Source organism: Podarcis bocagei (genome assembly GCF_964188305.1).
Source record: "Podarcis bocagei genome assembly, chromosome: 7".
NCBI classification, from domain to species: Eukaryota; Metazoa; Chordata; class Lepidosauria; order Squamata; family Lacertidae; genus Podarcis; species Podarcis bocagei.
This window is the reverse complement of record NC_138132.1, coordinates 25,806,554-25,819,701: the sequence shown is the minus strand read 5'-3', so window position 1 is coordinate 25,819,701 and position 13,148 is coordinate 25,806,554. Positions and strand designations below refer to the sequence as shown.

The 13,148-nt window shown below is 43.5% G+C and overlaps 1 protein-coding gene across 1 annotated transcript in view; it reads right to left on the bottom strand.

The window, feature by feature from the left end:
* Positions 1 to 12,551, bottom strand: part of OPRD1 (opioid receptor delta 1) — a 46,821-nt gene extending 34,270 nt beyond the window's left edge. The window contains exon 1 of the mRNA XM_081202011.1: positions 11,983 to 12,551. Within this exon, the coding sequence (XP_081058137.1) occupies positions 11,983 to 12,209 (227 nt within the window). The 5' untranslated portion in view covers positions 12,210 to 12,551. The remainder of the gene's footprint in view (positions 1 to 11,982) is intronic.
* Positions 12,552 to 13,148: the final 597 nt, after the last annotated feature.

Below are 13,148 nucleotides of genomic sequence, written 5' to 3'. Positions count from 1 at the left end.
AAACTCTTTCTGCCCTGGTATGCAGACTTCTTGGAAGGAAATTTGACATAGACTCTGGCAATGGCTCGCTGAGTCCAGTGGGGCTCTTCATTTAAATATCTGGGATTGATTTATTCAGAAACGGCATCTTGGAATACACAGCTATCCAATATTAAATTGCAAGCCTTTAAATCAGCAAAAGCCATTCTGAAATTCGCTGCCTGTAAAGGTGGAAAACTGGTCAACCCAGCTCTATCTGTGTATAAAGCAAAAACAATGGCCCAGATTTTATATGGTGCAGAGGTTTGGGGTACCTCAAAGGTCTCTGGTCTGGAACCCCCGCAGAATTATTTTTTAAGAGTTCTTTTAGGTTTACCCAAAGACGTGGAATCTGCCATGGTCAGGTTGGAAACTTGCATGTTGAGCATAGAGAGCCAAATAGATAAAAGAATTCTCTGTTACTGGTTTAGAGTTCAACAGATGGACAACACTAGGCTACCAAAAAAATGCCTGATTGAGCTCTCAAATGGATTACCCCTTAAAAACTGGGTACATCATGCTGCCCAACTGATGGGCAAATATGACCTCTCAGTGACTGAGATTAAAGAACTCCCCTTATATTCACAGAAAAATATTTTTAAACAAACCATAAGAGCAGTGGCAACTAAAAACAATCTAAACTCTATGTGCACATCTACATGCGCCCCATTGTATTTTAAACTTAGAGAGGTCAATGAACACATATCTTATTTTAATGAATTGACTTTTGCACAGCTTCGAAAAGCTTTTACAGAGCTACGACTAAATACAATAAGCTCTGTTTATAGAGATGGGAGACATAGAGGCATACCAAAAAACGAACGTGTTTGCATTAGGGGATGTTCTGAAGTAGAGGACCTTATGCATTATATCTTGCACTGTCCGTTATATAATGATGCAAGAAAAAGATTTTTGGTACCTATAATGACAGGGTCCCCTGGCCAGAACCCCCTTGACATGATTTTATATCTCCTTTCAGACACAGATAAGTATGTGACCTGGCGGGTAGCACTTTTTGCAACTGCTGCTAGGAAAATTAGAGCAAATTATATAGCCAAGGTAGCCAATAACTGTAAAGGAAATGAATTTATTTGATCCTATCTATCTACCTCAGGCTATGCTCTATCTTTGTCACCAAACTCTGAGTATAAATTGCTCACTGTATTAATTAATATTGTTTTTAACATTAGTGACCATGTGATGATTTTAGCTTATGAATTTTATTGTTTAATGTTTTTATTTGTACATTGGGGTACTTTTATATCTCTGTTTAGAGTACGTAATGTTTTAATAATATAAATGTTTTAAGTCTTTTTTATCAATTCAGTATATTTTCTTTTAATTGTCAAATAATTCTGTGTACGTTGCGGCAGCCTTTGGCTATGTGCAATAAAACTGACTGAGACTGAGACAGTGGGGCTCTTTTCCATGTAAACAGGCCTAAAATCACTGACTTAGGAAGGAGGGGAGATTCAGGAACACTCTTCTATACAACTAAAGTGTGGAGCCTTGTCTTCTTTTGCATCTGGCTACCGGAGAAAAGAGGTGTTGGGCCTCATGCAAAGCAACACATTGAAAGTCTACTCAGAAGTCTACTCCTGCGGATATAATCTCACAGCCTTTGTCTATGATCTTTGAGAATTCTTGGAGAACAGGCGAGGTCCTTGCAGACTGGAGGGGAGCAAATGTCCCCATCTTCCAAAAAAAGGTGTGTGTGTGAGAAGACCCAGGTAACTATCAACCAGTGAGCTTGACATGGATGGTGGGTGGGAAGCAAGATCATGGCAAAGAGCTTGGCCATGCCTTGGAGGAGAGCCATGGCCCAGTGAGCACAGCACACTCTTGTTTTGCATGCAAGAAATCCCTGGTTCAATCCTTGGCATTTCCAGGAAGCGGTAGAAAAGAGTTTCCTTTTAACAGCACCCTTAACAAACTACAGTTTCCAGAATTCTTTGGGGAAAGCCATGGTTGTTTAAAGCGGGATGATACTGCTTTAAATGTTTAGTACCAATGAGCTCTCTCTCTCTCTCCCCTTTGCCTTCTTCCACTTACACAGGGTTTCTCTTCTTACTTCCATTGCCCTCTGTTTGGGGCTCCATGGAATTGGGCACAAGGTTACAAGTGTCCCACTCCAGGTGGGTCTGACCCAGTATATGGCCACTTCCTATGTCCCTATCCCTTTCTGCAATGATCACCAGAAATGGTTTGCCTGGAGGGGTAGAACCTATGCTGGCAGGGAGCTTGCTGTATGATAATCATGGTACTTAACTAGAAGGAAAAGCCATTACATAGACAATGGAACTGGTTTGGCAAGCTTGCTCATATATTACATGTGTGTGTGTGTGTGTGTGTGTGCGCGTGCGCGCGCGCACACACACACACACACACACAATAACAGGTTTTGGGAAGATCACTGGGTATCATCCAGACAGACACTCCTCCCCATCTCATAACAGTGTACTATTTTTTGCAAATGATTTCCCCTAATATAATGAATTTTATATGCCACTTCCACTAATTCTCCCATGATCATTTTGTTTCCATTCACATATTGCTTTAAAATGTGTGAAAGAGGTAGTTTGCCATTCAAATGTAAGCAAAAATCAAATTTCTCCCCCCATTTGTAGTTCTGAGATATCGCAGATGTTTCTCTCCCATGATCAAGGAAGCACTTACAGACCTATTTCCTTTTATCCCCAGGTTAACACTGGGAGCTGGTAAGTTGCACAGGCCACCCAGTGAGCTTCATGCCTTATCAAGGATTTGAACCCAGATCTGCCACCTACTGCATGCACACTCATCCTGCTAGCTTGACTACTCTGTGTCCTAGTTTCCCTATATGTATAAAAGGAGAATCCTATCTATGACGTGCTTTGAAATCAGAAGCGCAGACATTCTGTGCTAAACGTTAGTCAGCTAGCCTAAGGGGTGGGAAAAGATAACAGCTGGCACAATTTAGAACCACTGAGACTGTAAATGTGTGAAATTGGCATTTCAAAGGATAGAACTGGCACTTGGGAAGAACTGAAGAAAATGACCCTGAAATAGCAGAGGCATCAGCAAAGTAGCAGGAAGCGAGATACAGGGCAGTTATATAATTCCTGTCCTTAAAAAAGCAAAACAAAACATTTCACCCCATCCTAGAAGTCAGAGTTTGGGAACGTGAGGCTCAATAGATGTTGTTGGATTCTAGCTCCCATCAGCCCCGGCCAGCAGCGAGGGATGATGGGAGTTGTAGTCCAGCAACTTCTGGAGGGTCTCCAGTTCCTTATCCCTGTGTTAAAGGTAGAAAGAACTGGGTTCTGTGCTGGGCTCCAGAGGCTCACAGATTTCCCCTGCTAAAACGTGTTGATTGGAAAGTCCCATTAATTTCAGTGCAGGGATGGAATTTGTAGGGTGGGGGAAGAAAGCAACCTATGCAGATATCTTAAAGAGATGATGATTCTAGCTGGCTTCTGGAAGAGAAACAGCTGACAGTCAGTGCTATTCCCCGAACTGGATGGAAGTCTGAAGGCAGGCAGGTGGAGGCAGACGAAGGGAAGAAAGAGGTTGGTGGGGCAGTGTCCCCATTTGTCCTGACAGGCCAGCCTCTACTGGTAAATGGACACCTGGGAACCTTGACTGATCAAGGCTCTTGGACAGCTGTTTCCCCCCCTGTTTCCATGGAATAAACCCCCTTCAAATAATACTGTGTGTTTGTTCACTGAAGAATAAAGTGGTGGGAACACTTCTCTCTCTTTCTCTTAAAACATAGGCTACTGTTTATATTTATCAAAGAGACCATCAGAGTAATTCCCAGGAGATGACAGAAGCTTTGGTTGACCAGTCTGCCAGTGAAAGTTTTCAGCTTAATGCGCTGCAACTGTGAAAAAGGGAAATGTCACTCTGTTGGGAAAAGAACTTAAAAGAAAACAGCAGGCCTTGCAGCTCCATTATAGAGTCTAAGAGTGTTTGCAGAACACTCTGTGCTGTTGGAATTACCGCATTTTTAAAATGTTCTGCGAGAGCTGCAGAAGATGCACACACACAAAATGCCCAGCAAAAAGGATCACATCTTGCTTACAGGGAACGATCAGCATCTTCCTTACAAAGAAAGGCTTAAGCCAGACGTGGGGAACCTTCGGCCCTCCAGATGTTGCTGAACTACAACTACTATAAACCCTGGCCATTGTCCGTGCTTACTTGGGCTGATGGGAGTTGTAGTTCTGGGCCAAAGTTTCCCCACGCCTGCATTAAGCAGCTGCCAATGTTTCACTTGGGAAAGAAGCAAGCTGGGCATGCCAGGGCAGAGAGCTGTGAAAACTGTGAATGATGTGGAGATTGCAAAGGGAAGTAAATGTCAACATATTGTAATCCAATGATTTTGACTTGCTTGAAGTGGCACTGTTAATCAGTGCTATTGTCTGACAAGTTTGCAGAATCAAAAATTCCAAGAAATGTACAAGTTACCTGTGGGATTCATTGCTATAGGCCAGGGGTGAGGAATGCTTTGTCTTGTTGAAGGCTGCATTCCCTTGGGCAAAACCTTCTTAATTTATGTTTCCATCTCTATTCCGCCTGTTCTTTGAGAAGTTTAAGGTGGCCTTATCCTTCCAGGATCAATCTATACCACTGCCCAGAGAAAGAGAGAGCAGAAGCTTATCCTCTCATTCCACATAGGAGAAGGGTCATAGTTCAGTGGTAGATCATCTACTTTGCATGCAGAATGACCCAGGTTCAATCCCTAGCATCTCCAGGTAGAGCTAGGAATGTTCCCTGCCTGAAGGCCTGGAGAGCCACTCAGTGTAGACAATAGAGATATTGATGGACCAATGATTCGTTTTTTGTTTTTTAAATAATATTTATTAGTAGTTTCCAGAATTGTAAGAAGAAAAAAGAACATTAAAAAGCAACACTGTAATAGACAAGGAAAAAAAAGGAAAAAACACAAAAAACAATACAACAATACAAGCAAAAAGATAAAAAGAAAAAAGAAAACAACACAAATCCCAGATTACATATCTAAAACTTCCATTTGCTTGTTTCATTGACTTCCTCACACCTCCCTTTTTGTATTCTAGTTTAATTAGTTATTTCAGCAAATTCTTTCCATCTTTCTCAATTTTTGTTAAAAAATTTATCCTAACCTAATTTAATCTAATAATTAACTCAACCAATCCTCTCCATCTTTCCCCATATTCTATTATTCACATTACCTTAATTAATTTAACCTTATCTTACCCTAAAACACCTTAAAGCTTGAATCTTAGTTATCAAATATACATTACTCCTGATATCATTTCTGCTAAAGTCATATAGTTTCATTCCAACATTTTCCCTAGTATTCATTAATTTTTAGCCAATTTCCCAAATAGAAAATTTTCTTTATAAATTTTCTTCCAATATTCATCCAATATTCATTCCTGGTCTCGGATCGTGTCAGTCCTTACTGTCCATTCCATCTAGTCCATCAACCTGGAAGCCTTATGTCCGAGGCCCTTAAGTCTCTTCCATGTCCCTTCTGCAATTCTTCTTCTTGTTTATACTTGCCCTTTTCCTTGTCTTTTGTTGGTCTCTTTCTGAGTTTCTTTCCTTTCTCATTGAGGGGTAGGCCTCTGGGGGATTCCAAGCCAAAATTGTCTCCATCTCCCTTCATCAAACCCGCCCATTCCCCACAGTCCCACTCCCCACAATCCTCAATGTAGTCCAAAAAGTATTTAAAAGCATATTCCAAGGTCTCTCCAACGTTGGGAACCTCCTCAATTCCAGACGCCCCCTGGCCCACTCCAACTTCAATCTTCAATGACAACGGCTCATACTCCTGTAGGGCCTCGGGACTCTCCATTTGTATTATTTGGGGTGCAACCGCATCCTTCTCCATTATCTTCTGCACTTGCCCAGTCAGTACAGATTCATGAGTTGGTCCCTGGATAATTTCTGTATCAATATTCCCCATTTACCCACAGTTATTAACTGCAACAGTCAGATCCATTTTCTCATTCATCAAGTCCATCTTCTCATGCATCTGTTCCAGCAGGGCACTTGTATTGCATAAAGCAAGCACCCATTCTTCTTTCCAACTCATCTTTAGTTAAGGTCAGAAAAGCCTGTTCCCACGGTCTTAATCTCACATCTGTTGAGCCCTCAAATGTACTGCAGCAACAATTTGACAAGCTCCCTCTAGAGGAGGCAATTTCTATTTGTATCCATTTTTTTTAGGCAAGTCCAACAAAGGAAAATTACTTTCGTTTTTCAGATATTTTTCAGATATTTTGTTTCTTTAAAATGCAAAAGGCAACATTGGAATCAGCTTGTTTCTCTTCTTTAGCTATCTGTCAAAATATTCCATTGACAGTCAATGAACCTCTCCAACAATTTCTGTCTCTGACACCCCGTTCCCAGGTTAGAGACGGTGGAAACTTATCCTTCTTCACTCCCTCTCCTGCTAGGGTTGAACAAAGTTCCCCCCCTTTTCTCCTGCTTCCAAGGGGGGTTTCAGTAATTCTAAATGAAGGAAATTTAGACTTTTTTTGACAGCTTTCCAGGCTTTAGCTTACAAAGTTTTTGCTTTAGTCTATATACAAAAAGCGGAAGGCAGACTTCCTGTTTTGAACCTTCCTGCTTCGTTACCAAATTAAGAAATTTCTTGATCCAATTTTCCGTTTCTACTCACGGGTACTTGTTTTAAATCCAACTGTCCACAGAAAAAAGGCAGCGCTCTCCGGCAATGGCTGTGCGGCTTCACTCTGTGAAAGTAGCAGTCAGTTCGCAGCACCGCGCTTCTCACCCCACTTTGCTCCGGAGCCCCTAAATGGGATTCCCTGCGAGTAGGGGGTGCTCCTGGTGCCCTGCTGAACCCCATGTTCCCAGGCTTCCTTCGCCTGGGATTTCTAGCGGGTCCCCACCTTCGCCGCGGCGGGAAGACCCAGTTTCCATGGAGCCCGTTCCTCCGAATGGAGGAACTCCGCCATTCACCGATGGCGCTGACCCGGAAGTCCAATGGACCAATGATTTGATTCAGCATAATGCAGCTTCTTATGTTCTGGTAACTGCTCACATGTTTGGAAAGAGCAGACAAACAGGCAGTGACATCAAGGAGGTGGAGTGCCAGGGAACTCTTGGGATTGACTATTGGTCTTCTACTGGGATGTGGGCCTCAGCAGATGCCTCACATTGCTGACTCCAGGTACTGGATCCAATTGTAAGTCATGACCCATTGCTGGTTGAAGAACAGGGAACCTATGGGATAAAGCCACCAGACACTATCCCTAGCTCCCAATTAGTTCTCGTAGTTACTAGGCAACTCTAAATGTGCGCAGCACTCCAAAACTCAAACTCAATTAAAAATATTATGTCTGAAGAGTATATATAATCCTTTCTGGTTGTCTCCCTGGTGGTTGTTAAAAGAAATCATTTGTGCTCCTCCGCAGCAACTGGGATCTCTGTCATTCTGCTGCTGTTGAGAAAGCTGACTCTGCAGGAGGGGATTTGTTACAATTCTCAACATGCTCAGGATTACATTTGCCAGTTCTGATCATCATATACAGCTTAACCATAGCTTTCCGACTTGTGCAGCTTTTCCAGCAGGGGTTTCAATGAGAGTAGAACCAAATTGTCACAGGGTACTTTGCCCTTCCCTACCCTACACCTGAGAAATTTTCCACGATTTGCTCTTTCATCTAGGAAAAGAAAGGCAATTTGCAGAAATCCACCCCCAACCCGAATACTCTCTGCCATTCATTGGGGGTGGGGGAAGAGGGAGGTTAGTTGCTTCCATTCCACCAAGTGTTCCACCCAGCACTACCCTGGAACAATACTAGGTCTGGACCATAGTGCAGGATGCAAAATGGTGGCAGTGCTGCCAAGCCCACAGCTGAGTGGTCGGGCATCTGCTTTACATGCAGAAGGTTCAATCCTCAGCATCTCCAGCATAGCTGGGAATTTTCAAGGCCTGAAACCCCTGAGATTGGCTGCCACTCAGTGTTGGCAATACTGAGTTAGATGGGCAGGTGGTGTAGGCAGCTTCCTCTATTCCTAAAGCTGTTGCTGGTACTTGCAGCAGAAAACAATTAAAACTTTGATGCTGCTGCTACTTCTAATGGTGAGCCCCATCCCCAAGGAACAGTTGGATAATTTCCACACCCTCTGGAGAAATTCACTGGAATTTCTCTGTCTTCAAATAAAGGTAGAGAATGCAAAGAGTTCTGGAATGCTGTGTGTATAGCTCTGGTAGTCACACTTCAAAATATATATTTATAGACTGCCTCTCACATCAAGCACCCACTTATACCTCAATTGCCAGAATTTGTTTCATTTTTTTTTAATTAAAAAAGTCTGAATAATTATATGCCAAAGAAGTATATTATACTTACAACAATAAAGAGCCAAGAGTTATGTGATTCTATTCTTTTGCACCATCGTTTTTCAAGTATTACTACATGAGAATTTTTATACATCTGTACACATTGCTGTTTGCATCTGTTTATGTGCTAGTTACTTTAGGAAACATGGAGTGTAGATGAGCATCATATTGCCTGCTTAAGAAAGTGAGAATTGTTCTCTCTCTTTTTTCTTTTTTTCTTTTTGCAGAACCAGTAAAGAAACATCTTCCTTCACACGGAGAGCAAAGAGTCATATGGGAATTAAAGAAAATCCATGCAGACCAGCTTGACATTTAGATGTTCAGAAAATCCCATGAGGTTCACCTAGTCCAACCCCTGCTCCACACAGGATCTGCAGTACAGTCTGCAACCAGTGGTGGCTTGTGCCCATTGGGACTGGTAGTGCTGAAGGCAGGGAGACCAACAGCTGATGGAGTCAGAGCCAAGGACAGGTAGGGCCAAACAACTGTAGTGCTGCTCCACATCCTCCTCTCTGCTGAATTCTACAAGGGCAACACTGAGCCACAGTTGCCCTTGGACTGTTGAAGGCAAGAAGTGGGGGTTGGCTGAGGTTGGTGGAGCAGTGCCCCATTTGCCCTGATGAGCCAGCCTCCCCTGACTGCAACCACAGCATCCCTGACAGGTGACTGCCCAGCTACTGTTTCAATCCCACCAGTCAAGAAGAACTCGCCGCTTCTGTTTCACTGCAAAACAACTCTTAGCATTAGGAAGTGTCTCCTAATGTCTAGCTAGAATATGTATCCCTGCAATTTCCACCCACTGGTTCTTAAGCTGCACCTCTGTCCCATCCCAAAGCAACATTCTTGGAATGGGAAAGCCAGTAAACCTAAATAGGAGTGGGGGAACATTGGCCCTTCAGCTCCCCACCCCTCTTGTAAGGGCTCCAAGTTGCTGTACTTGTGCCACTGACACTGCTATCTCACCTCAATAACCACCACTGGTCACACATTGCCAGGCAATTTTGGGAGTTTGGGGGAAGAAAATCAGGGGACAGATATGCAGCACCCCCCCAAAAAAATTTAATTTCCTAAGTAGAATTTGCATTTTCTAACCACAGAATTCGATGACCTTGTTATGCAAAGTTAGAATCTTCTGACTCCAGGAATCTTGTAGCCTTGCCAGAGCTTCCACTTTTGCCAAATACAGAGGGAGGATGTGAATCTAAGGATGACTGTTCTCTCTCTTTTAGATTGTTGTATGCATGAGTACAGATCACGTCTGCCTACAATCTTGGATATTCTACACAAAGCATGACTCAGAAAAAACCATAGAAAAACAGCAAAGGTATAGCATGCAGATCAAAGGAAGTAATAGTACTGCTTTAGTCTGTCTTGGTTAGACCACACCTGCAATGCCGTGTGTAGTTCTGGGTGCCACAGTTTAAGAAGGACATTAACAAGCTGGAACATGTGCAGAGGAAGGTGACCAGGATGATCAAACTAAACCTTAAGAGGAGTGGCTGAAGGAGTAGGATATGTTTAGCCTGCAAAAGAGGGGACTGAGAGGAGCTATGATAGCCATCTTTAAATATCTGTAAGGCTGTTACATAGAAAAGGGAACAAGCTTGTTTTCTCTTGCTCCAAAGGGTAGGACCAATAGATTCAAGTTACAAGAAAAGAGATTCTGACCAAGCATCAGGAAGAACTTTCTGATGGTAAGGGTTGTTCAGCAGTGGAATAGACTCCCTTGGAAGGTGGTGGACTCTCCTTGCTTGTAGGTTTTTTAAGCAGAGGTTGGATGGCCATCTGTCATGTATTATCTAGCTGAGATTCCAGTGTTGCAGAGAGTTGAACTAGATAACCCTCAGTGTCCCCTCCAACTCTACAATTCCATGACTCTATGAACACTAGAATGAGTGTTCTTCTCTGCAATCCTCCCCTCCAAACGTGCGAATGGTAACAGCCTCCCAACGAACCATGATTTTCATGGGATGCGGGTCTGTGCAGATGTATACATGTGTTGCAAAACAAGTACCTTGAAATAAAAAGCCACTATGAGTCACTCTCTTGTTTGCCCAAACCCCTTAACACCTGAGGAACTTGCTTTCATGGAGGCTATATATGAGCACAAGCGATGCTAGAAAACAGTTAATGCAAAACACAATTTTGAGAGCGAAGCTCTCACCATAACCCTAAGCAGGAGAGTAAAACCATTGCTTGTGCTCCCCTAATTACCTCCAATCAAAATTAAAATACTGGGCTGGATGGAGCAATGATTTGCTTTTGTGTACAAGACAGTTTCCTATATTTATTAGACAGGACAGGAAGCATTTTGATGGCACAGAGTAAGCATTTAAGGAAGGAGCAGAATTCATTCTGTTGATCCAGTGGCAGAATTTATTACATAAGATTGTGATTTCATGGATAGTCCTGCTGAGTATGGTTACCCCTGCCACTTCAACAAGAGGCACCTGCTGCTGTAAATGTCTCCCTACAATAAAAAGACTGCATTGCTTATTCATTTCATTTATGAATCGCTTCCCTTAAAGCATCCCAAAGCGATTTAACCATAAAAACGCATAGAAAAAACACTTCCAATTTCATTTATTATGAACCAATCCAAGAGTTAAAGGAACATGCCATGTTCAAGATAAGTAGGTGCTTATACATGCACGATACACACATTGTGTATGTACAGTATACTCGCACTGCAATGAAATCAGAGTTGGCACTCTTGCATGCAGGAACATGTGGTCAATGTGAAAGAACTAAATCATGTTCCCCCATGCCCAGTTCATAAACACTCAGATCAATATAACTAGTATTCATTGTGCAGCTGGTCTCTCAGATTAGAAGCTACTCCATTACAAAGGCAATGCATTTCCTGTTATGAAATGCCCCCCTCCACTCAAATGCACCCACATATAACATCCACAGAATGGACAGAATCATAGAGCCCATACATAAAATCAAAGTCCCATGCAATGAACTGGAATTGCCTGCCCCAGCCCCCATAATAACATATGGACCTCTTGTTGTTTTGCATTCACAAATGCACACATTAAGCCTGCGATCCTATGCTTAGTATGCAAGCCCCACTGAATTCAGCTTCTAAGCTGACCTGCCTAGGATCGAGCTGCAAGACAAAACTGTCTCCTGAAGCTGAAAGAAATCCCCACGTTCTAACATCCTGCTGCTCTGCCCCCTTCCATATAGTAGTAATATATTGCTTAACGCAGAGGCAAGGTAGGGTCCTCAGCCAATCCGAAAATATCTGGATTTCTTAGGTGAAGGTGTGGTGTACTTGATGCAACATGCTACATTCTCTCCCAGACACAATCTGCATTATCCCATACATTCTCTCTCCGCCCACTTATCTTTATGATTGTATTACACACCGTTCAGTGAACATGCACGTGATGTCTTTCTTCCCCAGACCCGCACACATGCACACACTTTTCTCTCCAAGTTAGTGCCACATACAGTTCTACTGATCATCCTACACAATACACAGCATAGCCTCTTGCTATCCTCGCTGCCTCTATATTCCTTGGGGCGCCCACCCAAGGCTGAGACGTGCATAGGACTTTCCCGTGGAAGCATCTAGGGATAAGCCCCTTAGATCCCGGCTATCCTGCCCTTACCTGACAATGCCGTACATGACCAGGATGTTCCCCAAAAGCCCCACCACGCAGACGACTGAATACAGGGCAGTGATGGCGATGGCGATGATGATTGAAGTCGTGTTCTTGATCGGGGACTGACTCGTGGCGTTGGACGTCGTGAGAGAAGTCGACCCGAAGTCTTGAAAGGTGCTGTTGTAGGGGAAATCGGGGTAGGGTTCAGCACCGGGAAAGGTGGACGGCTCCATCTCTGCCGGGAGCTTCTGGATCCCACCCCGAGGTCGGGCAGACGGGGAATACTACAGGCTTCCTGGGAGCTGTCCCGTCCTGGTGGTGCTGAAATAAGCGAAGCGCATCGAAATAAAACCAAAACTTAACCAGGGGGTGAGGTGGGGAGTTGCCTACCAAGGTAACGACGGGCTCTCTCAGTAGCAACTATGCTAGCCAGAAAGGTCTGACATCTCCTCTAGTCTTTCTGCAAATACTGTTACAGACACAGCACTGCCCTCCCTCCCTTCCTGGTCTGCTGCTGAGCATCTGAGCACGAGAAACCGTGAATCTGCAAGCTCTCCTAATGGTTGTGATTTCTTTCTCTCTCTTTCCCCCTTCTTCTTTTTTTTTTTTAAAAGGAGGGGATATCTGACATCTCTCTTGGACGTCGGGAACGACGTACGGGGCTGCAGATTAAAGGGAGGGGGCTGCCCATCAAAACCCTTTAAGGATTGGTGGGGAGAGCAGTTTTACACATTGCTCTCAGCTGCCTTGGAAATGCGGTGCCCCTGCCTAACGCGTGTTTCTTAGGGAGCTACTGATATCATTAGAGATCTCTAATAGATGTTGACAATGGAGACATCTATTAGAGATGTTTAACTGCATTTGAATGGGGGGGGGGAGGGTTGGAGAAGGTTTCCAGTGAATTTATCGTGGAACATCCAAGCAAAACAGCCACTTTATTTTCTTTCTTTTTAAGGCTAATTATAGACGGAAGAAACAGCCACTATGTTCCACCAGAAGCAGTGGAATTGGTTAGCATTAAGCACACAACGTCGGAATAGCAAAAGCACCCAGAGAGGCATTGTCCACGGCAGCCCACAAGTTTTAGAATTCTTTCCCCCTTATTACAGCTCAGTTGTATAGAGCACATGCAATGTGGGCAGAAGGCTCAGTCCCTGGTGTCTTCCAGTAGG